The sequence below is a fragment of the Eleutherodactylus coqui genome, chromosome 8, assembly GCF_035609145.1.
Source record: "Eleutherodactylus coqui strain aEleCoq1 chromosome 8, aEleCoq1.hap1, whole genome shotgun sequence".
NCBI classification, from domain to species: domain Eukaryota; kingdom Metazoa; phylum Chordata; class Amphibia; order Anura; family Eleutherodactylidae; genus Eleutherodactylus; species Eleutherodactylus coqui.
In genome coordinates this window covers 148,677,421-148,705,343 of record NC_089844.1, presented here as the reverse complement: position 1 = coordinate 148,705,343, position 27,923 = coordinate 148,677,421, and the positions used below count along the sequence as shown (strand labels likewise).

Genomic DNA, 27,923 nt, shown 5'->3' with positions numbered 1-27,923 from the left:
ACACTGGGGGTACCATGGGCAGACTGCCCTCAGTAAAGATGGCGGCCGTATGTTGGTCGCCGGATGATGACGTCGGGCAGATGCTCAGTCCTCGCTCGGCTCCCGTGTGAGCTGCTTCCTTTCCTGTCTCGGCTGGCAGCAGCAGTCAGGAGCCGCAGACATGGGGATCCTGGAGAAGATCGCCGAGATCGAGAGGGAGATCGCCCGGACCCAGAAGAACAAGGGTGAGAGTTCACCGCACGGGGGCGCTGGGGAGAGCGCAGGGGCAGCACCACATTTATAGCTGTCCGTTTGTGCTGACTGTGCACTTTATAACCTGTATGTGGGTGGTATAGTGGGAAGGACTGGGGGTCCCTATGCTGACCAGTATAAGCGGTGTATGATGATGAGGACTGGGGTCCCTGCGCAGACCTGTATAAGGGGGGGGGGGGGGGGGTATAGCAGTGAGGACTGGGGGTCTATGCGCGGACCTGTATAAGGGGGGTATAGTGATGAGGACTGGGGGTCCCTGTGCTGACCTGTATAAGGGGGTTATAGTGATGAGGTCTGGGGGTCCCTGCGCGGACCTGTATAAGGGGGGTATAGTGATGAGGATGGGGGTCCCTGCGCTGACCCGTATAAGGGGGGTATAGTGATGAGGACTGGAAGTCCCTGTGCTGACCTGTATAAGGGGGGTATAGTGATAAGGACTGGGGGTCCCTGCGCTGACCTGTATAGGGGGGGGGGGGGTATAGCAGTGAGGACTGGGGGTCCCTGCGCTGACCCTAATAAGGGGGTATAGTGATGAGGACTGGGGGTCCCTGCGCTGTCCCTAATAAGGGGGGGGTATAGTGATGAGGACTGGGGGTCCCTGCGCTGACCTGTTTAAGTGGGGGTATAGTGATGAGGACTGGGGGTCCCTGCGCTGTCCCTAATAAGGGGGGGGGGGTATAGTGATGAGGACTGGGGGTCCCTGCGCTGACCTGTTTAAGAGGGGGTATAGTGATGAGGATGGGGGTCCCTGCGCTGACCCGTATAAGGGGGGTATAGTGATGAGGACTGGAAGTCCCTGTGCTGACCTGTATAAGGAGGGTATTGTGATAAGGACTGGGGGACCCTGCGCTGACCTGTATAGGGGGGGGGTATAGCAGTGAGGACTGGGGGTCCCTGCGCTGACCCTAATAAGGGGGTATAGTGATGAGGACTGGGGGTCCCTGCGCTGTCCCTAATAAGGGGGGGGGGTATAGTGATGAGGACTGGGGGTCCCTGCGCTGACCTGTATAAAGGGGGTATAGTGATGAGGACTGGAAGTCCCTGTGCTGACCTGTATAAGGAGGGTATAGTGATAAGGACTGGGGGTCCCTGCGCTGACCCGTATAAGGGGGGTATAGTGATGAGGACTGGGGGTCCCTGTGCTGACCTGTATAAGGAGGGTATAGTGATGAGGACTGGGGGTCCCTGCGCTGACCTGTATAAGGGGGGTATAGTGATGAGGACTGGGGGTCCCTGCGCTGACCTGTATAAGGGGGGTATAGTGATGAGGACTGGGGGTCCCTGCGCTGACCCGTATAAGGGGGGTATAGTGATGAGGACTGGAAGTCCCTGTGCTGACCTGTATAAGGAGGGTATAGTGATAAGGACTGGGGGTCCCTGCGCTGACCCGTATAAGGGGGGTATAGTGATGAGGACTGGGGGTCCCTGTGCTGACCTGTATAAGGAGGGTATAGTGATGAGGACTGGGGGTCCCTGCGCTGACCTGTATAAGGGGGGTATAGTGATGAGGACTGGGGGTCCCTGCGCTGACCTGTATAAGGGGGGTATAGTGATGAGGACTGGGGGTCCCTGCGCTGACCTGTATAAGGGGGGTATAGTGATGAGGACTGGGGGTCCCTGCGCTGACCTGTATAAGGGGGGTATAGTGATGAGGACTGGGGGTCCCTGCGCTGACCTGTATAAGGAGGGTATAGTGATGAGGACTGGGGGTCCCTGCGCTGACCTGTATAAGGGGGGTATAGTGATGAGGACTGGGGGTCCCTGCGCTGACCCGTATAAGGGGGGTATAGTGATGAGGACTGGGGGTCCCTGCGCTGACCTGTATAAGGGGGGTATAGTGATGAGGACTGGGGGTCCCTGCGCTGACCCGTATAAGGGGGGTATAGTGATGAGGACTGGAAGTCCCTGTGCTGACCTGTATAAGGAGGGTATAGTGATAAGGACTGGGGGTCCCTGCGCTGACCCGTATAAGGGGGGTATAGTGATGAGGACTGGGGGTCCCTGTGCTGACCTGTATAAGGAGGGTATAGTGATGAGGACTGGGGGTCCCTGCGCTGACCTGTATAAGGGGGGTATAGTGATGAGGACTGGGGGTCCCTGCGCTGACCTGTATAAGGGGGGTATAGTGATGAGGACTGGGGGTCCCTGCGCTGACCTGTATAAGGGGGGTATAGTGATGAGGACTGGGGGTCCCTGCGCTGACCTGTATAAGGAGGGTATAGTGATGAGGACTGGGGGTCCCTGCGCTGACCTGTATAAGGGGGGTATAGTGATGAGGACTGGGGGTCCCTGCGCTGACCTGTATAAGGGGGGTATAGTGATGAGGACTGGGGGTCCCTGCGCTGACCTGTATAAGGGGGGTATAGTGATGAGGACTGGGGGTCCCTGCGCTGACCTGTATAAGGGGGGTATAGTGATGAGGACTGGGGGTCCCTGCGCTGACCTGTATAAGGGGGGTATAGTGATGAGGACTGGGGGTCCCTGCGCTGACCTGTATAAGGGGGGTATAGTGATGAGGACTGGGGGTCCCTGCGCTGACCTGTATAAGGGGGGTATAGTGATGAGGACTGGGGCTCCCTGCGCTGACCTGTATAAGGGGGGTATAGCGATGAGGACTGGGGGTCCCTGCGCTGACCTGTATAAGGGGGGTATAGTGATGAGGACTGGGGGTCCCTGCGCTGACCTGTATAAGGGGGGTATAGTGATGAGGTCTGGGGGTCCCTGCGCTGACCTGTATAAGGGGGGTATAGTGATGAGGTCTGGGGGTCCCTGTGCTGACCCGTAAAAGGGGGGTATAGTGATGAGGACTGGGGGTCCCTGTGCTGACCCGTATAAGGGGGGTATAGTGATGAGGACTGGGGGTCCCTGTGCTGACCCGTATAAGGGGGGTATAGTGATGAGGACTGGGGGTCCCTGTGCTGACCCGTATAAGGGGGGTATAGTGATGAGGACTGGGGGTCCCTGCGCTGACCTGTATAAGGGGGGTATAGTGATGAGGACTGGGGGTCCCTGCGCTGACCTGTATAAGGGGGGTATAGTGATGAGGACTGGGGGTCCCTGCGCTGACCTGTATAGGGGGGGGGGGGTATAGCAGTGAGGACTGGGGGTCCCTGCGCTGACCCTAATAAGGGGGTATTGTGATGAGGACTGGGGGTCCCTGCGCTGACCCTAATAAGGGGGGTATAGTGATGAGGACTGGGGGTTTCTGTACTTAGCAAATGTGTCCCTAACTCCATCAAAGGGCCAACCGTTCCCAGGAAGAGGTTGTCCCATACAAACGGGTCTGTAGTCCTATAATGGACTCTCTCTGTCTATAACCGCTCGTCCTCCATCTCTTCCAGCCACTGAATATCACTTGGGATTGCTGAAGGCCAAACTTGCCAAGTACCGAGCCCAACTTCTAGAACCTTCCAAGTCTGCCACCGGCAAAGGAGAGGGCTTCGATGTTATGAAATCGGGAGATGCCCGGGTGGCATTGATCGGGTTTCCCTCTGTGGGTAAGGTCAGTAATGCCCTTTGTTGCTGTGTGTACTCTGATCCTTGTGTAGAGGTAAATCCAATCTTATACTCCAGTCACATCCAAAGCTGCTGCCTCCTGTTCGCACTGTGCTGACACAGTTAACAATGAGAGGATCTTCTATAATGTCCTCTAATCTGCTGCCCTGCATTGTGGAGGATGTAGTGTTCACTATACAAGCCTAGACTGGAATGCCTTATAAGTAAACTGCGCCTGCTGGGGGCAGCAGTGAGTTGTCAGATCCTGCAACTTAAAGGGGTATTCTACCTGCAAACATTTATCATCTCTCCACTGGATAGGTGGTAGATATTAGATTAGTGGGGGTCTGACTGAGTGCTAGACCAGGACCCCCGCCCCTCCTGTGACCACCGTGGGGAGGAGTGAATGGTGCGGTGTATTCTGCTGTTCCTCTAGTCGCTCTCTGGTAGTTATGGAGGCAGCCGAGTACAGCACAGGAATTGTAAGCGCTGCTCTGGATGTGGCTAGAGCAGTGTTTCCCAACCTTTTTAGCCTTGGGGCACCCCTGGGCAAATTTTTTTACAGTGAGGCACCCCTACCAAAAGCAAGTGTGGTCAGGGGCGTGGCTAGGGTGTGGCTTATTATGACATTATTTGACCTCCAGGCATCACTATATACAGGGGATGTCTAGCTTATACCAGTAGTGCATATATAATTATATACAGGAGATACCCAGGTTACCCCAGCATGGTCCATATTACTATGTATAGCAGATATACATTCCCTGTATATAGTGATGCTGATGTAACCTTGATATGTCCTGTACATAATTATATGTACAGCTGGTATAACGTATACCACCTAAACATACAAGATTACATGCAGAACATGGTACATACTTTGTTGTACCGCATGTACTGTTCCTCCGCTCTCATCCTCAGATCCCAACACTGTCACTGCAGGGCCAACCGGACATCCATCCTGACCCCCACACATTGTACACACAGCTCTGCTATATCCATCCTGATCCCCAGACATCACATACACAGCTCTGCTACATCCATCCTGATCCCCAGACATCACACACACAGCTCTGCTACATTCATCCTGATCCCTAGACATCACACACAGCTTTGCTACATTCATCCTGATCTCTAGACATCACACACACAGCTTTGCTACATTCATCCTGATCCCTAGACATCACACACACAGCTCTGCTACATTCATCCTGATCCCTAGACATCATACACACAGCTCTACTACATTCATCCTGATCCCTAGACATCACACACACAGCCCTGCTACATTCATCCTGATCCCTAGACATCACACGCACACAGCCCTGCTACATTCATCCTGATCCCCTAGACATCACACGCACACAGCCCTGCTACATTCATCCTGATCCCCTAGACATCACGCGCACACAGCCCTGCTACATTCATCCTGATCCCCTAGACATCACGCGCACACAGCCCTGCTACATTCATCCTGATCCCCTAGACATCACGCGCACACAGCCCTGCTACATTCATCCTGATCCCCTAGACATCACGCGCACACAGCCCTGCTACATTCATCCTGATCCCCTAGACATCACGCGCACACAGCCCTGCTACATTCATCCTGATCCCCTAGACATCACGCGCACACAGCCCTGCTACATTCATCCTGATCCCCTAGACATCACGCGCACACAGCCCTGCTACATTCATCCTGATCCCCCAGACATCACGCGCACACAGCCCTGCTACATTCATCCTGATCCCCTAGACATCACGCGCACACAGCCCTGCTACATTCATCCTGATCCCCCAGACATCACGCGCACACAGCCCTGCTACATTCATCCTGATCCCCTAGACATCACGCGCACACAGCCCTGCTACATTCATCCTGATCCCCTAGACATCACGCGCACACAGCCCTGCTACATTCATCCTGATCCCCTAGACATCACGCGCACACAGCCCTGCTACATTCATCCTGATCCCCTAGACATCACGCGCACACAGCCCTGCTACATTCATCCTGATCCCCTAGACATCACGCGCACACAGCCCTGCTACATTCATCCTGATCCCCTAGACATCACGCGCACACAGCCCTGCTACATTCATCCTGATCCCCTAGACATCACGCGCACACAGCCCTGCTACATTCATCCTGATCCCCTAGACATCACGCGCACACAGCCCTGCTACATTCATCCTGATCCCCTAGACATCACGCGCACACAGCCCTGCTACATTCATCCTGATCCCCTAGACATCACGCGCACACAGCCCTGCTACATTCATCCTGATCCCCTAGACATCACGCGCACACAGCCCTGCTACATTCATCCTGATCCCCTAGACATCACGCGCACACAGCCCTGCTACATTCATCCTGATCCCCTAGACATCACGCGCACACAGCCCTGCTACATTCATCCTGATCCCCTAGACATCACGCGCACACAGCCCTGCTACATTCATCCTGATCCCCTAGACATCACGCGCACACAGCCCTGCTACATTCATCCTGATCCCCTAGACATCACGCGCACACAGCCCTGCTACATTCATCCTGATCCCCTAGACATCACGCGCACACAGCCCTGCTACATTCATCCTGATCCCCTAGACATCACGCGCACACAGCCCTGCTACATTCATCCTGATCCCCTAGACATCACGCGCACACAGCCCTGCTACATTCATCCTGATCCCCTAGACATCACGCGCACACAGCCCTGCTACATTCATCCTGATCCCCTAGACATCACGCGCACACAGCCCTGCTACATTCATCCTGATCCCCTAGACATCACGCGCACACAGCCCTGCTACATTCATCCTGATCCCCTAGACATCACGCGCACACAGCCCTGCTACATTCATCCTGATCCCCTAGACATCACGCGCACACAGCCCTGCTACATTCATCCTGATCCCCTAGACATCACGCGCACACAGCCCTGCTACATTCATCCTGATCCCCTAGACATCACGCGCACACAGCCCTGCTACATTCATCCTGATCCCCTAGACATCACGCGCACACAGCCCTGCTACATTCATCCTGATCCCCTAGACATCACGCGCACACAGCCCTGCTACATTCATCCTGATCCCCTAGACATCACGCGCACACAGCCCTGCTACATTCATCCTGATCCCCTAGACATCACGCGCACACAGCCCTGCTACATTCATCCTGATCCCCTAGACATCACGCGCACACAGCCCTGCTACATTCATCCTGATCCCCTAGACATCACGCGCACACAGCCCTGCTACATTCATCCTGATCCCCTAGACATCACGCGCACACAGCCCTGCTACATTCATCCTGATCCCCTAGACATCACGCGCACACAGCCCTGCTACATTCATCCTGATCCCCTAGACATCACGCGCACACAGCCCTGCTACATTCATCCTGATCCCCTAGACATCACGCGCACACAGCCCTGCTACATTCATCCTGATCCCCTAGACATCACGCGCACACAGCCCTGCTACATTCATCCTGATCCCCTAGACATCACGCGCACACAGCCCTGCTACATTCATCCTGATCCCCTAGACATCACGCGCACACAGCCCTGCTACATTCATCCTGATCCCCTAGACATCACGCGCACACAGCCCTGCTACATTCATCCTGATCCCCTAGACATCACGCGCACACAGCCCTGCTACATTCATCCTGATCCCCTAGACATCACGCGCACACAGCCCTGCTACATTCATCCTGATCCCCTAGACATCACGCGCACACAGCCCTGCTACATTCATCCTGATCCCCTAGACATCACGCGCACACAGCCCTGCTACATTCATCCTGATCCCCTAGACATCACGCGCACACAGCCCTGCTACATTCATCCTGATCCCCTAGACATCACGCGCACACAGCCCTGCTACATTCATCCTGATCCCCTAGACATCACGCGCACACAGCCCTGCTACATTCATCCTGATCCCCTAGACATCACGCGCACACAGCCCTGCTACATTCATCCTGATCCCCCTAGACATCACGCGCACACAGCCCTGCTACATTCATCCTGATTCCCTAGACATCACGCGCACACAGCCCTGCTACATTCATCCTGATCCCCTAGACATCACGCGCACACAGCCCTGCTACATTCATCCTGATCCCCTAGACATCACGCGCACACAGCCCTGCTACATTCATCCTGATTCTCAGACATCACACACACAGCTCTGCTGCATCCATCCTGACCCCCACAGCTCCAACACACACACAGAACACAGCAGAGTCCTACATTTACTGAGCTCCCCGTGGTCATGTGATCCCTGACTCCTCCCACACAGGGTATCACATGACATGACATCGGAGGTCCTGGAAGCCATCGGCTCTGCAGGTTTGTGTGTCCCCTCATGACAGGACTGCCGGGGGAGGGTTAACTGTCGCTAGGGAGCAGTGCCCCTCCTGAACCCACCTTGCTACGCCACAGCGTCAAGGTATAACAGTACAGACATGACTTCCAGCCAGAGAACGCGGCACTCCGGCTGGGAATCACTGGACTAGAGTTTAAACCACGAAAGAAGTTACAGAACAAACTGTAACCTCAGATTTACCGTTAGACCCTAATTCCGAGTGGTTTGGTGAACTTTTTCTTTTCCAGTCCACGTTTCTCAGTTTGATGACCTCTACAGCGAGTGAAGCCGCGTCCTACGAGTTCACAACATTGACCTGCATCCCGGGGGTCATAGAGGTGAGTCTGAATGCATGATGCGGCACAAGGATGGGGGCACTCAGTGCTCTGTAACTTTCTAGTATACTTAGTGTTTGAATACCTTAAAGGGGTTGTCCCGCGCCGAAACGGTTTTTTTTTTTTTTGTTTTTTTTTTAAAACCCCCCCCCCCCCGTTCGGCGCGAGACAACCCCGATGCAGGGGTTAAAAAAACAACCCGCACAGCGCTTACCTGAATCCCGGCGGTCCGGCGTCTTCATACTTACCTGCTGAAGATGGCCGCCGGGATCCTCTGTCTCCGTGGACCGCAGGGCTTCTGTGCGGTCCATTGCCGATTCCAGCCTCCTGATTGGCTGGAATCGGCACGTGACGGGGCGGAGCTACACAGAGCCGGCATTCTACACGAGCGGCCCCATAGAAGACTGCAGAAGACCCGGACTGCGCAAGCGCGGCTAATTTGGCCATCGGAGGGCGAAAATTAGTCGGCTCCATGGGAACGAGAACGCCAGCAACGGAGCAGGTAAGTATAAAACTTTTTATAACTTCTGTATGGCTCATAATTAATGCACGATGTATATTACAAAGTGCATTAATATGGCCATACAGAAGTGTATAGACCCACTTGCTGCCGCGGGACAACCCCTTTAAGGTCTTTGCTGTCAGTGAATTGAAACATTGGTTAGCCTATACAACCCTAAGACGTCTCACCGTTGAGGGTTTGTTACAATTGTATCCAGTCTGGCAATCCTTTACAGAATTTGCCATGCTGGATAAAAAGTCTGTTCAAATTATTGTACAGGTTGTTATGGATGCCATGATACAAAATTGTATCATAGCTGCTAACAACGAACATAGTCCAGGGCAGACACTGGCGCCATGTTATTGCAATTCATCAGCCCTCCGCGATGAAGTCACTGAGGGAGCACCCTCTGTCTGTGAACACTTTACATGCCACGATCAACAGCCTGTAAGGGGTTAACAGCGGGGATCGGTGTTCTTGCCGATCCCTGCTGTTGCAGCTGGAGGCCATCTGTCAATCATAGCCAGCTGCAAATGGTGCGAGCTCAGCGTCTGAGTCCGCACCATCCATAGGATGTAAGTTTGTGTCCTGTGGAGGAAAGGGGTGAAGGAGTTTAACCCAAGAAATGTTATTCCGTATCTATATGATTGGTGGATCACTACTTATTAGGAGACCGGGGGTCCTGTGAACTCCATAGGAATGGAGCGGCGGTCAACCATGTGCGCTGATGCGTTTTTGTTTAACTCCATGGGACTACTAAAGAGAAGTGGAGTACAGCGCGCCGACTATCTGCTGCAGTCAGTACTGCACCATGAACATTGTAAAAGCAACCCCCAGCCACCCCGTAAAAAATGGCACTATTGAGGTTTTTTTGTTTTTTTTCATTTTTCTTCACTTTTCGAACGTTTTCCAATACATTATATGGTACGTTAAACGGTATCATTGAAAAATACAACTCGTTCCGCAAAAAACAAGCGCTCGTGTAGCTATGTCACTGATTGTATAAAATGGGTATGTTTTTTTTTTTTTTTTTGTTTTGTTTTTTTAAAGCGAGAAGACAAAAAAGGGCTGCAGCGGGAAGAGATTAATTGTGATGATTTTTATGGCGATGCGTTTCTTTATTTCAGTATAAAGGAGCCAACATTCAGCTTCTGGATCTGCCGGGAATTATCGAAGGTGCAGCACAAGGTGAGTGCAGGGTAACTGTGTATTGGGCAACTAATGGTTAAAGTATAGCTGATACTAAACTGTGCAGATGGAGAATTGTAACAGTCTCTGTCGTGGCCCGTGTGGACGTATGCGTGCTGTTTTGAACCCAGACCCAATGACCACTGGAAGGTGTAAAGCACCTGTTGGGCAGGACTTGTCCATCTGTGGTGGGATGAGAGGCCACAATATACCCGCTGGGTGTTGCCAAGTGAGGTATAAAAGGCAGGGTGTGGCACAAGTTGTGAAGCTAGCGTGGTGAGGAGTACAAGTGAGCGTGCGCCACAAGGTTGGTGTGGTCGGGCCTAGTGCCTCGAGAGAACCTTAGTAGCTTGTGAGGAGAAGCTGAGAGCAGCCCACTTGTATAAGCTGTGGAAAGGAATGTGTGGCTGGACAGACGGACGGTAGTAGATGTGGTAGCGATGGCTGTGGTAAGGGAGGGCCTCCACCACAAGGACGAATGAACCGCAGGGGTGGGGACTTCTTGCAACCCCAGGACTAGATGCCCAGTAACTGTGATTTGCGCCCAAGACGGTCTGGACCGCGTGCTGTCCGAGATACACGGACTCCGTTTCACAGATGAGAAATAAGACCTGATATATCATGTGACTGCCGACAGGAATAGGACCGGCTGCGAGATGTTATAGGATATAAGGCCTCATAGGATATAAAGGAATTACACGGACGGCACACAGCCCTAAAATACAGTAATGTGCAGCCTTATATGAGCGTTGATTGTTTATGAGAATGGACAATTACGGTTGTAAGGCCTCATGTTCACGGGCGGATCGGATTCCGCACCAGGAGACCTGCGGAAACCATTTGCAGGAGATCAGGGATGTAATGTGATCTTTTTTTTTTTTCCTGCGCGGATGCACTGTGGACAAAAAAAAAACTGCAACCCCACCTCCCGGGGGCAATGCTCACGGACGGAATTAAATTGTGGAATGAACACGGATGATCCGCAGTTCAAGCCGCCCTTAGACAATCATGGGCGCCCGCAGCTGAATTTAAGCATGTGGATTTGATTTGCGGACGTTTTGGTCCGGAAGACAAGTCGCAGCACGCTCCATTTTGCTGTGGTTGCCGCACGGATGGCTTCCATTGAAGTCAATGGAAGCTATCCGATCCGCGGCCCGTCCGCAGCTGACACTGCAGACGGGCCTCAGATCCTGCAAGAAAGCAGGAGATTTAAAAAGAAAACCCCACTGCACATGTGCGGCGGCGCGCCCGCTTATCTCTGCGGTAGAGAAGACAGAAGACCCCGCACAAGCCACGCAGAGAATCCAGACAGGTGAGTAATGTCCTCTTGCCGTGGGCAGGGTAGGATTCTGCAGCGGGCTCCCACCCGCGGAATTTGATCCGCTCGTGGACGTGAGGCCTTATTGATTTTAACCTTCAAATTCGCAAATAAAATGCGGGTGCACTGCGGATCGTTCGCACCCATTGACTTTTATTGAGCCCGTCCGCATGAAATCCGCACTGTAATGGAGCGTGCTGTGATCTGTTTTTTTTTTTTTTTTTTCAGCACCATACGGTCCGCAAATCAATTCTGCATGCTTAAATTCAGTTGCAGATGCCAATGCTTCTCTGTGGGCACTTTGAATTGTGGATCTTCCGCGCGGGTGACTCGTGAGGATTCCGCAAATCAACACCGCCTGTGGACATTGGGCCTTACCCTTCCAAGAGACACACGCCTTTTAATAAATTTGACATGAATTACTCCAACTATCCCCTCTTGGTTGTGTGTGCTAATACCGGTCATTTCTGAGTGGCGCTCGCTTCCAGGTTTTATTGGGTTACTATGCCTACTTGTTGCACCCCTGTGAACGACCCCTTTTTAGTCTATCACCTATTTTTATACAAGACCCCCTGTGTCTTCTGTACTCAGTTGCTCCTCTTGTCAGTCTTTTTCAGGCAGTCTGTTGTATAGACATGAGGACACGCACAATGTTAGCGCCCCCATCAGAGACTGAGGCAAAGATTCCTTCTGACCCCAGATGATTGGCTAGCCCTGCTGCTTGTTGCGCTATATAGATAGATTTATGGATATATATGTAATTACAGGCTCAGAAGAGCTAATGCTGTACAGAAATAGACATGTGCAACCTGGTCCTAGGAGCTTACAATCTAATATACAACAGTGCTTTTAGACAGGAACAATCATTGCTAGTGAATGGAGGTTGAGCGGCCTGTGGGCCGATCACTCATCCAGCTGACGGCTATTCCTTCCAACCCCCCCATATGTATACAGGCTGTGCATGTGTGTTCTCTGGGGAGAGGGCAATTAGATGCAGCCCTTAGGCAGTCCACGGTCCGGCTCTGGCTTCAGGCTACCACCCTCCGGCGACACGGCGCCCTCAGCAACCGGTGCGACTGTGGCATGTAAAAGGCTGACAGAGGGAGGGGGCTACCTCTGTCGCCCATTGGGGCCCCATCATGTGATTGCGGGGTCTCGATGGGTTGCTATGGCACACGGAGGCTGGACTATAGCCTTGGGGTCTGTCCGCTGTGTTGGGCTATGGCTAGGCTTCATATGCTTTCTAATGCACTACTATACTGAAGTATAGTAGTGCTTTAGAAGAATGACATAATATGGTGATAACAAAGTCCCCTAGTGGGACAAAAATAAAGTGAAAGTATTTTTAAAAAAAACAAACAAAAAAAAGACAAAAATATTGAAAAAAATGGCAAAAACCCATGTATTTCTCTTTTGCTACGTAAAATGAAATAAAAAATCACCTGTCGTATTGTTGCGTTCTTAATGACCCAGAGGAAAAAGTTTCTACTATTATATTATTTAACATGTACAGTGCGCCTTACAAGTGGAATAGAAAGTGATCAAAATGTTGCATGGATCGCCAAAGGGTACCATTTTAAAAGTACAAATCATCCCCCACAAAAAAACCCTTTCACAGCACCGTTGGAAAAAAAAACTTTGGGGGTCTTTGAATGCAGCGATAAACGAAAAATACATTTTTTTTTTTTTAAACTATAAATTTGGCACTGACCTAATCGTACTGGCCCGAGTAACTTACAACATATTTATACTGCATGGTGAAGATTGTTAAAAGTGAAAAGTTTGCCATAAATGTAGATTTTTATATCTTGTCTCTAGAATTAAAAGCAATCAAAATGTTATGTTACCAAAAATTGGATAAATACAAAACAAGCCCTTATAGAGCTACACTGCTGGAAAAATAAAAATGCCGTAATGCTTGGAACACGGCAACACAAAAGCGAATCTTTAAAAAAAAACAAAATAAAAAATGTCTTACTGTGTACAAAAATAGCAAAACATTAAAAACCGTATAAACTCGGTATCGCTGGAATCGTACCGACCGGAGAAGGTTATCATATGATTTCTTTTGCACACTGAACGCTATAAGAATGACATTCTGACCTCTGCTTTCCCCTCCTGGTATCAGAGGTGGGCCATGAGGGGTGCTCCAGTGTCCAGTGCCGCCATTAACAACCATAATGGGCCTCATAAACTCTTATGTTGGCATTGCAGGGAAGGGCAGAGGTCGCCAGGTCATTGCTGTCGCTCGGACGTCGGACGTGGTCATCATGATGCTGGATGCCACCAAGGGGGAAGTCCAGAGGTGAGCTGCCCATGATGGGCTCTATAGTCAGTGACTACTACACCCCGCAGAGGTCAGTGCCGACATCTTCCCCTTCATGTCGAGGTCTCGCGCCCCTGCATGCATGGATGGCGGCAGTAATTGTATCTGTCATTATGGAGAAACATTGCTGGTGCTTGTTGTACATCGATCATCCTGAATACCTGTGCTTCCTGTTTCTCCAGATCCTTGTTAGAGAAGGAGCTGGAGTCTGTGGGGATACGGCTCAACAAGGATAAGCCCAACATATACTTTAAGGTAAGTGGTCGTTGAAACAAAAAATACATTGTCACGAGGTCTCCAGCTCTTGTAGGATCACGGACAAAGCAGGAGACCTTCTCCATGTTCTGTGTGACTTGTTTTATTATACAGCACATGTTATTTCTGCGCAGAGGAGATAAGCGTCGCCCAGATACTGATGCTGCTCCTTATCTCTGCCAAAAGCATAGAACTTGTTAGAAGAGCTCCAACCTGCCCGCTTTACTCCATAGTTATTAAAGGGAACCTGTCCCTACCTGTGAGCACCATAAAGTATGTTGTATCGCTCACAGGCCAGTTATAGTGCCCATAAGGCAGGTCCCGAGGAGTTCGGGGATGTAGTTTGTATACTCATCCGGCTCCCTGTTCCCATGGTGTCACTTGTGGAAGTCTGGACAAGCGTCTCAAATGTCAGTGTGGGAACAAGGAGCCGGATGAGTATATAAACTACATCCCCGGACTCCTCGGGACCTGCCTTATGGGCACTAGAGCTGATTTTATGGTGCTTGTAGGTGGTGACATGTTCCCCTTAACCTGTGAGAGCATCCTGCTGATGTACCCTGCCACTTGGGAAACACGCCGAACCATGAAGATGAAACCACACACAAAGCATTAAGTTCTCAAACTTATTGGAATTTGATATCAAACAATTCGGCGTCTCCTGTGAACCAATAACTGGGGTGATCAGTAAGCAGTGGGGCCACCATGTTGGGCGATACAGTCATTAACACAACGTGGCATTTATTCGGCGAGTGCTGGGCTCCTGTCCTGGGGTGGTGATGACCAGAGTCCACAGTTCATCTTCATTAGGAGACTGTGAGAGAACGATCGCTCCACGTCCCACAGGTTCTCAACTGGAGATGGATCTAGGGATCGTGCTGGCCAAGGAATCGGCACGTCTGCTGATCACTGTCGGGGGGCGTCCATCATCCAGCTGGAAAATGGCATTGGGTTTGCTCTGAAGATAATGTGCGTCAGGCAGTGTGTCGTCAAAGCATTCTCATGTGTACTAGAGGAGATCGTCTGTCAACGCTGATGGCACCCCAAACCAAACATTGATGCCGGTGGTGCTGGGTGAGGGTCCGTCTCTCCAACGGATATCTTAACCCCAAGTCTGCCTCCACCAATCATCAATAAGGTCATCATCCATAATGGAGCATCCAAATCCGTACACTTTGCAGATTGTCGCCATTTGTGCATTTACCTTTAGTCAACTTGCTTATTGATGAAATGGCTCATGATGATTTGTAGAAGCCTCATCACTCCTTACTCATTATCCAGACAACGACTCAAAGCAATTTCCATTCACTGAAGTTGACTTCACAGACTGGTTTCCCCTTGTATGACGCTCCCACATCACGGGATTGGCTCGAAATTCATAGACTTGCATGACTTATTTGTCTGAACTTACCCTGACAATTGCCTAATGCTGCGACCAGATCTTCATCTTCTGTGAGCAGTGTATATGGGTAGCTGTAGGCCATGATATGGAGGAGGCTGAGGACAAGGCTAGTGCTGGGTATACACCACTGTATCCGCTGCAGAATTAAATTAGCTTTTTAGGTGACGTTGTCCTTTTCGTTTCTACGTTCACACTATTATATTCTGGAGGGACGCTGAAGGCTTCTTTCTTTTGTCTTCTAGCCCAAGAAAGGAGGAGGCATCTCATTCAACTCGACCGTCCCCCTGACCCAGTGCTCGGAGAAGCTGGTGCAGCTCATTCTGCATGAGTACAGTATCCTTTCTGCCGGTCGTTAGATCTATATAATCTAGTATTGTTCACTTTTTTGACTTTGCAGTAAACCGTGTAGTAAGTCTGTGAAGTTGTCAATTAAAGGGACCATCTCCAATCTAATGATGATGTTGTTTTTTTTGTATTGTTGCAAATACAAGAAAATCCTTTAAATCTGGAAGTGACCTGATGGATGCTGGATTATCAAACACTTGATGACCTGACAATCCTAGAAAAGTATTTATGGGGTAGAGAATGCACATTAATGTTATAGCTCTATAGTAGATATAGGATAAACTTCTTTAGTGGGAAAAGCCCTTTATCTACAGAATACGAGATGAATGTCTGATCGTGGGGGTCCAACCACGGGGACCTCCAGCAGTCCCAAGATTGTTACACCCAATGCCCCATGTGAATGGAGCAGCAATGCTCATACCCTTCTGCTGTTCCATTCACTTCTAGGTGGAGATTAATGCACACGGTGGTCTCCCACCGTGCCATAGAGGTGAATTGATTGGTGGTCCAGCATGCGCACCTCTGCTACTGTAATCCAGGGGAGTTGAGGTGCACAGTTCTTGTAATCCCTCTAGTCCCAGCTGTCAGACCTTCTGCAATCAGGTATTAACCCTTGTCTTATGGATATGGGATAAATGTCTTTAGTGGTAAAACCACTCTAGTTTAGATGGTGATCCCATTTGTGGACCAGGACTAATGTGAGGGATGGTGATCTCTGTACGGCGCCGCAGAATATAACAGCACTATAGAAACGAGTACAATGGATATCAGATTCTGGATTAAAGCCACTTTTATATGTATTATTCTTCTTCTATTTCTGATTTCACCCTTAATTGGCGTTGGACATTGTGGCGATACATTTCCCCTCAGTCTTGCTATTCACATCTGATGATCCGGTCCCACAGAGACCCAGATTCAGCCCTGCCACTTCCTCTAATCATTATAGTTCTAGGGACTTGTCCTTTGGGATCTTGTATACGATGGCAGCCATATTGGCTAAATACAAATGATCTTGGGATGTAATTGTCCACCATGCAGGATTAGGATTGGTGTCTGCACCAGCATCTGTGATTATGTCCGGTAGTGTTATATCTAATATGACGCCGTCCGGTGTACTGCGGTTTAGGCCTTAGGCCTACGATCATTCATAATAAAGTATAGCTTGCACCTTAATGAGACTTTTTCCAGAAATGTTCAACGCAGAGGTGCTGTTTCGGGAGGACTGCAGCCCAGATGACTTCATTGATGTGATCGTGGGGAACAGAGTGTACATGCCCTGCCTCTATGTGAGTGCCTGACAAGGTAGATGTGACCGTAGTAATAGAAATCACAAAGGGGGTGTCTGCTGGCTACATGAAGGAGCTGGGACCTCTGGTCGGTACCCCACTCTAATAGACTTGATTGTGAGATCCTTGACTAGACAGGCCCTTTACTAGTTCCTCCTGTTCTTAAAATGCAGGTGACTGCAGGAGTGTTGTGTTATTTGAGGGCCCCCATTTATTCTTCTCCTTGTGTGTCATCTGTACAGGTATATAACAAGATAGATCAGATCTCCATGGAGGAGGTGGACAGACTCGCCCGGCAGCCGCACGGTGTGGTGATCAGGTGAGAGACGGAGTCTTACTGACAGTTTTGCGCAAGGGGCATCCATAGGAGTGCAAAGAGTGTGATGCAGGAGTAGAGCAGTTAGTGCCGGTAGAGACAGTAAATGCGCTTATCAAGAAGTGCCCCAAGAAAGGACGTTTGGTGATCGGCCAATAGGAACATGGTGGCTCATTGAGGTGTGGAGTGGAGGTTAGTCGGTCTGTGGAATCGGATCAGAAGAGTGAGTGTAGTACAGATTACTGATAGAGGTCCTGCTGGCGATGATGGGAAGGTGTCAGATCACATGGGACATCGCAGCTTGCTGTATATGGGGCGGTGTAGCCGTAGACTGGCCGGAGTGCCCGTGTGTGATCCATACCCATCACAGAAAGGGTCTATCAGCGAACACAAGCCAGTGGAGGCCAATTGATGCGCAATGTTCTGCTGGTAATCGGGTTTGTCCATGCTGAAGGCCACCTTGTGAGGAATATACCTAGATGGTGAAAACTGTTTTGGTGGCATGAAGGGACCTAGACAAAATGAGCCGGGTGGTTGTACTATTACGGCTGATCAGTTTATACACTCCTGGAGTCGCTAGAGATTTATATGATTCCATTCTTTATTTCTGTCTCTTTCAGTTGTGGAATGAAGCTGAACCTTGACTATCTGCTGGAAATGTTATGGGAATCTTTAGCACTTACCTGCATCTTCACTAAAAAGCGAGGAGGTAAGAGGTTTTCCACTTACTTTTCTCACCTTTGCAACATGGGTTAAAAAAAAATTGTTCCCTACCCCCCCCCCCCACCCCCCTTGTGTACTTTGCTCAAACTGTCATAATGCATAAGTTGCTCTTGCTCCGAAGGGCCTGACATCTGTGCTTTACAAGGACAGACCATTAATTCCAGTGGGAACTATAATGCTTAATTTTTCCTGTGGTTCCAATATACAAAACGGGGGCTAAAAGAGAGCCTGGTAACTACAGGCCAGTAAGTCTCACTTCAATAATTAGAACAATATTGGAGGGGTTTCTGAGAGATTCCATCCTGGAATACCTCAAGGAAAACAATGGTATAACCCCTCACCAGCATGGGTTCATGAGGGGTCGATCATGTCAGACCAATCTGATCAGCTTCTACAATGAAGTAAGCTCTAAGCTGGACCTGGGAGAGTCTATTGATCTCGTATATCTGGACTTCTCTAAAGCATTTGACACCGTGCCGCATAATAGGCTGATATACAAAATGAGGCAGCTCGGATTGGGCGAATATGTGTGGATCTGGGTAAAGAATTGGCTCAGAGATAGAAAGCAGAGGGTGGTAATAAATGGTTCATACTCTGATTGGGCCACCATTGCTAGTGGGGGCCACAGGGTTCAGTATTGGGCCCCATTCTGTTCAATATATTTATCAACGACCTGATAGAGGGGCTGCACAGCAAAATATCAATGCAACAGAGGACAATGTACGGCTACAAACGGACCTAAATAAGCTGGGGGCTTGGGCAGAAAAATGGCAAATGAGGTTCAATGTGGATAAATGTAAGGTTATGCAAATGGGCAGGAGAAACGGATGTCACCAATATACACTAAATGGGGCACTGCTAGGGAAAAGTGATATGGAAAAAGACCTGGGGGTACTAGTGGATTGTAGACTAAACTGGAGTAACCAATGCCAGTCAGCTGCTGCAAAAGCCAATAAAGTCTTGGGGTGCATTAAAAGAGGTATAGGGGCGAAGGACGAGAACATTATCCTCCCACTATATAAGGCACTTGTCAGGCCTCACATGGAATACTGCGTACAGTTCTGGACACCGGTGCTCAGGAAAGATGTTACAGTGCTGGAGGGGGTTCAAAGAAGAGCGACTAAACTAATAAACGGAATGACGGGACTGGAATACCCAGAGAGGCATCAAAATTGGGATTATTCACCCTGGAAAAAAGACTGCTAAGGGGCGATCAAATAACTATGTATAAATACATGAGGGGACAATACAAGGATCTCTCCCAGGATCTGTTTATACCCAGGACTGCGACAGTAACGAGAGGGCATCCGCTACGTCTAGAAGAAAGAAGGTTCCATCACCAACATACAAGGGGGTTCTTTGCTGTAAGAGCAGTGAGACTGTGGAACTCTCTGCCTGAGGACATGGTGATGGCAAAATCTATAGAGGAGTTTAAGAGGGCACTAGACATGTTTTTCATAGCACTATGATATTACAAGATGTAGACATTAGGGGTTGTTCTCAAATGTTAATCTAGGGATTACTCTGGCTGCCATTATGGAGTCAGGAGGGGGGGGGGGGGGTTGAATCAGGCTGAACTAGATGAACATTGGCTTCATTCAGCCTAATATACTATGTTACTTGTTGCCAAGTTCTCTACAGATTACAGCTGAGGGTACAGTTGATTGAAGGAAGCATGGCTCTGCTTCCTAGGTATATATTGTGGCGCCCCCTAGCTGTAATAAAGAGTTGTATGCGTCTAGTGTGAAACCAATCTGAAAAATGTTCGTCTTCATCAACAGAGAGGCCGGACTTTACAGATGCCATTATCCTGCGGAAAGGCGCTTCCGTGGAACATGTGGTAAGACTTCTTCTGGTTGGGGTGGGGGTACAACTATACCACCTGATTCGTGTTTGCTGCCACCCCCGTGTCTCCACGGAGCCAAAAAAATACATTGAATGGACGCTTTTATTAGAGAACCCGATCTAGTAGCACATGGGAGATCCTTTGGCCTTCAGAACCCCAATTCACTGTGGCGAAGATTCCATTAGGTCAGAAGTGTCTGACTCCTTCTCACAGAGGGCCATATCAGCCTTTGGCTGCTTTGAAATGGCCGATTGTAATTGTGTAGTAAGGGCTCATTCACATAAGCTTACTTTTGCGCACATAATATGCAAATAGAATAAATAGAACACCTTTGATTTCAATGTGCCCATTGGAATGAGGCTAAATGTGTCATGACCTATTTTAGTGTGGATTACGCACCATAGTAGGCCATTTAAGTGAATGGATGGGCGCAAATACACAGTGAATACCCAGAACTCCAGCATATTCACTGCCTATGCTGAATGGCTGTCTGCGTTTTTGGTTTTTTTGTGCACAAATACCTGAGGTGGTGGGCCGGATTCTGCCAGCGGACCTTGTGTTTCACGTGTCTGCACTAAATGCTAAAATTGTTATACAGGAATACCGGCCCCTGCGGACAGGAAGGTTCTTGTAGTTGCTGCAGATTAGATGGCGGTGCTGACAGGTTCTGATCAGCTGACAGGAAGGGGTCATCAATTCATGCTGCTTGTGCCAAATTCTGACCTCCCATCAGCACGGGGCAACAGAAATTTGGGCTCGTCTGACCAGGAGATGTTTTTCCGCTGCTCAGTGATACAATTTTGTACTCTTTTGCCCCCCGGAGTCTCCTCTTTCTGTTTCTCTAAAGGCTTATCCACACAGGCGTATGAGTAATACGCTGCGAGTTGTAGTCATCGCAGCCCCTACACTCTGCCGTCAGAGATACGCCAATGATGGCTGTGATGGGCACTGCGCATGCCCAGGATTATCATGTCACAGACTTACGCGATGTGACTTTTTTTTATTCATTTTTTTCATATTATCCCGCTCTGTGCAGAGCGCGGCTGCATGTTAAATGCTGTCCGTTCGCAGGCATTGCAGAGGTGCAGCATTTCAATATGCAGCCCTTCAATGGCTCCGTATGAAACCCGGAGAATACAGCATGCTGCAATTTATTTGTCCTGCGTTTTATACACATGTCCCCTCGCGGTTCCAGCGCAGGTGTGAAAGAATTAATGTCCATAGACTTTCATTGCCTCCATTCACCACATATTACACACGGGAAATACGCGGTGACAATACGCTGTGTGAATGAGCCCTTAGTCACAATGGAAGTGGCCATCATGTTAAAGTGAGTCTCGGTCTTGGGACCACGGTAGTGCTGATTGATGTCCAGTAGTTGCTGGTGTTATGTGCTGCTCTGCCTCCAGATCTCCTGCCTTGGGTTTTCCTGGTTTCCATTCCCAGCCTGCCCTAGATGGCACAGTGCACTGTAATCTGCCAGGAGGAGGGGAGAGCAGGGCCCGCACATGTGGGTGACCCTGTGACTACAGCATGGCCCCATGGCTGCTGATGGCAGATGTCGGGGAGGCTCGGAGAGGCTGCTGCTCTGCACGTTTCTGTACACCTACTTTGGTGTTAATGGTACATTTTATTCTGTTTTGTAACAGTGTCATCGGATTCACAGGACACTCGCCAGCCAGTTTAAATACGCCCTGGTTTGGGTAGGTATTTTAGGGCGCACATATCTGCTGCTTTAGAATGGCTATGGCTTAAAAACTCTAGGCCCTCTGTAATAGTATTATGAATAGTAACATTGCTTCTCTGGTATTGATCCTGAGTTGTGCTAAAGTCTATATTATACTCCAGAGCTGCAGTCCTAGTTCTGCTGGCTGTTACTGGAAACAGTCTGTGAATTTGTAGAAACACCCCTACACGCTTCTATAGTCCAGTTGGGACAGACAGTTCTTTCTGCATCACATTTATATACGGAGTCTGGTATAAAGATAACCCTTTCCAAAATGCAAATCTCTATGCAGACACTGAACAAGCTGGGATGGGAGTGTTGGGAGATTTCAGTACTGAAGCCTGCAGAATTCTGAATACAGCTCGGAAGTATGAGGATGTAACTCGGAATAAGTACAGGATAAGTAATCTATGTACACAGTGACTCCACCAGCAGAACAGTGAGTGCAGCTCTGGAGTATAATACAGGATGTAACTCAGGATCAGTACAGAATAAGTAATGTGTGTACACAGTGACTCCACCAGCAGAATAGTGAGTGCAGCTCTGGAGTATAATACAGGATGTAACTCAGGATCAGTACAGGATAAGTATTGTATGTACACAGTGACTCCACCAGCAGAATAGTGAGTGCAGCTCTGGATTATAATACAGTATGTAACTCAGGATCAGTACAAGATAAGTAATGTATGTACACAGTGACTCCACCAGCAGAATAGTGAGTGCAGCACTGGGGTATAATACAGGATGTAATTCAGGAGCAGTACAGGATAAGTAATATATGTACACAGTGACTCCACCAGCAGAATAGTGAGTGCAGCTCTGGGGTATAATACAGGATGTAACTCAGGAGCAGTACAGGATAAGTAATATATGTACGCAGTGACTCCACCAGCAGAATAGTGAGTGCAGCTCTGGAGTATAATACAGGATGTAACTCAGGAGCAGTACAGGATAAGTAATGTATGTACACAGTGACTCCACCAGCAGAATAGTGAGTGCAGTTCTGGAGTATAATACAGGATGTAACTCTGGATCAGTACAGGATAAGTAATGTATGTATACAGTGACTCCACCAGCAGAATAGTGAGTGCAGCTCTGGAGTATATTATGGGATAATACAGGTTAATAGCAAATTAGTACGCAAAATACTGATGCAACCCTCAAAATTGCTGCCTTTCTTTAAACTTTTTTTTTTTGTTTATTAATTGACTAAATTTATTGTACTTTAAGGGAACCAGCACCAAATACAGCCCGCAGCGAGTAGGATTGACCCACAACATGGAACATGAAGATGTCATTCAAATAGTTAAGAAATAAAATGGCCGACAGCACCGATACGTGGAAGTAATTTACTGCTGCCTTACACCTTCTCATAGAATCCATTAAAAAAACCACACAACAGCCGACGTTCCAGCCGCGACTTGTTAGTGCTCCATTCTGGAACAGACGCTGGTGATATCCGCACCGTGCAAACACCAACCATACTGTTTTAAGCCACATCTATTTTTTTTTCTTAAGAAACTGGAAATATTTTCTAGTATATAACAAATAAAATATTGATACCTTGGTGAGTCATGTTTGGTGGATTTATTTATATTTTATAGACCTGTTTATCAAAACTGACAGAAAAACTATCGGAGCACAGCTCTGGAAAAATGAAAGCTGCTCCGATCTAGGGGGTCTATATTCCTTCTTAGGGGTGCTGAAATATGGGAGCATCCTATGCACATAACTCATTATTCAAATGCCTTAGGTTAGGGGAATTGTGCTATATGAATGGATGGGGCTAAAAAACCAGAAATTCACACACCATTTAGGCCTCATGTCCACGGGCGGATTTGGTTTGTATATAAAAATACGGACTTCTTTACCCCACACGGTGAAGACCCTCAGCGAAAGCGGTGCCCCTTTTTTTTTTTTTTTTGCAATGTCTCGCAAAAATTGAAGAAAAATCAAAAAGTAGTCGGATCTACCCCAAAATTATACCGATAGAAACTATAGCTTTTCCTCAACAAACAGACTCTCTTGACAGCCAAATCAGTGGAAAAACAGGAAATGTGTTGAGGGTTAACCCTTTCCAATCCACTGTCTGATGTCTGAAGACATTCTGATTGAAGGCTGTACAGCTCTGATGTCGGAAGACGTCCAGCAGGGTATTCTTACTGTAGATTTCTGGCCTCTCTGTTGTTGGGGGGGGGGGGCCTCTGCAGCATGCCCAATACCACAGTACTGGCTCTAGCCAGCAGATGGTGCCATTGTATAATGGCAGGAAGAGAAAGCCCCCTAGGAAACCCTGAATCCAAAATTGGATTGCCAAGGGTTAAGGCTCACACCTGCAGATTAAGGTCCATGAAGAATATGTAGTGTAAATCACGGAACGAAACACTATGGATTTGTGCATGTCGCATTTTAGTCCTTTTTTTGTGAGGGTTGCATTGATCGATGTGTGCAAAAAAAAAACAAAAAACGTGCATGGGCCAGTTGACTTTAATGGCCTATTTTGGGCCATAATACGGACCAAAATAAGACCTGCTGGGGTTTTTTTAACACATAACTGAAAATTGCGTGAAAAATACGCACATGTGAGCAAACCCAATGAAAACAATGGGTTCACTTCACTCTGTATTGCGTGCATTACAATCTCTATAAACTTGGTATCGCTGTAATAATACTGACACACAGCCTAAAATTAAAAATGTCACTTTTTTGCCATACCATAAAAACAGAACCTTCCCAAAAAATGGAACAATTGTTTTTTTTTCTATTTCAGTCTACTTAGAAATGTTTTTAAAAGTTTTTCAATGCAGTATATGTTACTAATGGCAGCATTAAAAATGCATCTTCACCCTCAAAAGCAAGCCCTCGTACAGCTGTGTCAATAGAAAGATTTAAAAACGTTACAGCTTTTGGAAGGTAGGGATGAAAATTATTCAGAAACTAAAAAAAAAATCTATAGTATTGAAAGGGTTAAAGGTTCAGATTGCAGCAAAAGATGAGATGATGTACAAGTTGCGTGTACTAGGCAGTTAGCGAAGCGAAATGATTGTGACTTTGGACCTAGATGGACATTAACAAAGAGGGACGGAGAGGGGCTTGGGTCAAATGTACGGGCTGTCTGCAGAATGGCGCCATAATCGCCCGCTGCAGTTTAGCGAGCGGTCTCACAGCATTCTTCACTACACTGGGGGATTCTGTCGGGGGTTATGTCAGAGGTGCCACAAACAGCACTATGATGGAACCATTCACTGTCCATATACCCATTGTAGCCCCAATCACAGTACATATGGCTAAGCCTCTAATAAAGGGAACACCCGTTGGATTTCAGGGCACAACTGAATAAATTCCAGGCCCCATTGCACTCCCTAAAAATAATCGCGCCCCGCCTTTTTTGGTATTTTCTAAGGATGTGTTCACACTGGTGATAGAATTGCGGATCAAACGCATGCGGAAGCCACTATTTCTGTCTGGTGATGTGAGACCGGCCTAGCCGGGTAGATCACTACCTTTTTGTCATGTGACCAGGGACTGCTCATCGAGGCCACCGCCAACTGCTCCAGGCTCTTGCAACCTTTTCCGGCTACTGCACATGTCTGGCATTTTGGCAGCGGGCACATGCTAGGAAGCTGGGGAAGGTCTTGTCGGGGTGAAGGAGGATCTTGTCGGGGTTCAAAGGCAGAGGCCTCCAATAAGAATTTTATCTTTCCGCACCAATCGCATCAGTGAGGGGTTATTAACCCCTTTCCTCCCCATGACGTAAAGGTACGTCATGGGAGCGGGGTACTTGCTGCAAAATGACGTACCCTTACGTCATAGGGATAGCGTGAGATCATAGCAGATCTCGCGCTATCCCGCAGCAGGAGCCGGCTGTCACTAGTAGCCGCCCTCACGCTGCGACAGCAGGGGGCATCGGAGATGCGCCCACCCACTGCTAACCCCTTTCCTGCTGCGATCTAAGTAGATCGCGGCAGGGAAAGGGTTCACATAGGGAGCACGCTCCCTCTGTGACTTCAGCCGGCTCTCGCGATATAATCGCGAGAGCCCGGCTGGTTGCTATGGCAACAGGGCGCCAGATACCGGCATCCTGTATTGCCATTGCCTAAGATCGCTATAATAAGGGATAAGGCATGGCAGGAGAGAAGTCCTGCCATGCCTTATTGTAGCGATCTGCAGTTCTGCTGTGTAAGTCCCTCAGAGGGACACAGATGGTGTAAAAATAAGAGAAAAATAAAGCACAAAAAATAAAAATTTCAAAAAAAAAGTTACACTTTTTTTAATGCTTTTTCTCATATTAGCATAATTTTTTTTTTTAAAAACCCACATATTTGGTATCAACGCATCCGTAACGACACGTACAATAAATTGAACACGCTTATTATCCTGCACGGCAAAAAGCGTTAAAAAAATGCTGAAAAACTGAGGCAAAATGCTAATTTTTAGCATTTTGCCTCCCAAAAAACGCAATAAAAGTGATAAAAAAAAACATATGTACCCCAAAATGGTACCAATAAAAACTACAGCTCATCTCGCAAAAAATAAGCCCTCAGAGAGCTCCGTACATCAAAAACTAAAAATGTTATAGCACTTTGAATGCAGTGAGTTTAGAAAAAAATAATTTTAATAATAGGGGTTTTTATTGTGGAAAAGTGGAAAAACCTAAAAAAAAAATATAAGAATTTTGGTATCGTTGTAACCGTACCGACCCGCAGAAAAAAAATGTAGTGTGTCATTTATGGTGCATAATGAACGCTTTAAAAAAAATCCATGGCAGAATTGATGCGTTTTCTCTCCCTACGATCATAAAAAAATGATAGGTTTTACAATATAGTCTATGTATCCAAAAATGGTACCAAAAAAATCTACAGTTCACCACGCAAACAACAAGCCCGCGTCATCGGAAAAATAAAGTTATGGTCTTTAAAAAATAGAGATGAAAAAATACCAAAAATCGTTTGGTCCTCAACGCCAAAATAGGCCATGTCCTTAAGGGGTTAAACTTCACCCTTTTTTTAAAAAAAAAACTTTTACATGATCGCTGTTATCCATTGGATAACGGCTATCATGTGACCAGGGACCGCTCACCATGGCCCTCGGTCACTCCTCCAGGCTCTTGGCTGCCTTTAGTAATCAGGAGAAAGGACATTTTAAATTTCCCGGGCCCTTCCCAGCTTCTGCGCTTGCGTGGGCCAGTTTCCGACGGGCGCATGCACAGAAGTCAGGGATAGGTCCGCAGATAAAGATCCCGTCGGGGGGCATCACCGGAGGCCTTAGGTAAGTAATTTCACCTCCCCTCACGGATTAGATCAGTGACGGAACGTTAAACTTTAACTTTTTTTTTTCATGATCGCCGTTCTCCATTGGATAACAGCAATCATGTGACCGGAGACCGCTTATTGTGTCCACCTGTGAAATCTCCAGGCTCTCAGCTACATTTGGTAGCCAGGAGCAGGGAGATTTAAATTCTTCCCGGCAAGCCTCGGCTTCTGCGCATGCGCCCGACATTCTACGTCTGGCACGCATGCGCAGAAGACACCATCAGGTCCTTGCAGGACCGGAAATCCACAGGACATCACGGAGGACGGAGGTGAATAGTTTCATCTCTCCTCAAGGATCCGAGATGGGAGAAGATAGATGAAACTTTGACTTTATTTTACTTTTTTTGAACTTTTATGTGATGGCCCTTATCCATTGGATAACTGTGATCACGTGACTGGCGGCGGGGGGGGGGGGGGTGTCGCATACCGCGGCCTCCGAGGACAGCTCCAGGCTATCGGTTACCTCCGCCAGATGATGGCAGGGAGCTATCATGTCCACAGCGGCTTTAGTCTACAAGGTCAGCGTGTTTTTGCGGTCCTGTAGAATAAAGCCCAGACCCCCAGGACGTCAAAACACGTAGGGGTGGTCACCAAGGGGTTAATTGCCCACTGTAATCAATGGGAGAATTCTTACGTGTTTTTTGCATATAGAAAATTTTTAGTAAAAACTACACCAGCGTGCGCAGAAGCGTAATACTGAGAACCCAAGCCAGCGGGGCCCGAGCCTTACAGGCAGGGGCCCGGGCACATGGCGTATTGTCTGACTGCATTCGGACTCGCTGAATTAAATTGTATCTCGCCCGTACGAATGAGGCCTAAGGGCATCTGACTGCGCCATAGTAAGGGGGGTCCACACGAACCACGGCAGCCCACATTTTCTTTGTGAGGTTCTTGCTGTATATGGGACAAACTATGA

The 27,923-nt window shown here is 48.5% G+C and overlaps 1 protein-coding gene across 1 annotated transcript; it reads left to right on the top strand.

The window, feature by feature from the left end:
• Positions 1-73: 73 nt before the first annotated feature.
• Positions 74-23,262, top strand: DRG2 (developmentally regulated GTP binding protein 2). Its single transcript, XM_066576670.1, has 13 exons — positions 74-224; positions 3,594-3,754; positions 8,376-8,465; positions 10,092-10,152; positions 13,685-13,775; positions 13,979-14,051; positions 15,696-15,786; positions 16,987-17,084; positions 17,327-17,403; positions 18,021-18,109; positions 19,905-19,963; positions 21,619-21,672; positions 22,926-23,262. Exons 1-13 carry the CDS (start codon positions 161-163, stop codon positions 23,010-23,012), a joined length of 1,095 nt encoding a protein of 364 aa, XP_066432767.1. The 5' UTR covers positions 74-160; the 3' UTR covers positions 23,013-23,262.
• The last annotated feature ends 4,661 nt before the right edge of the window (positions 23,263-27,923 follow it).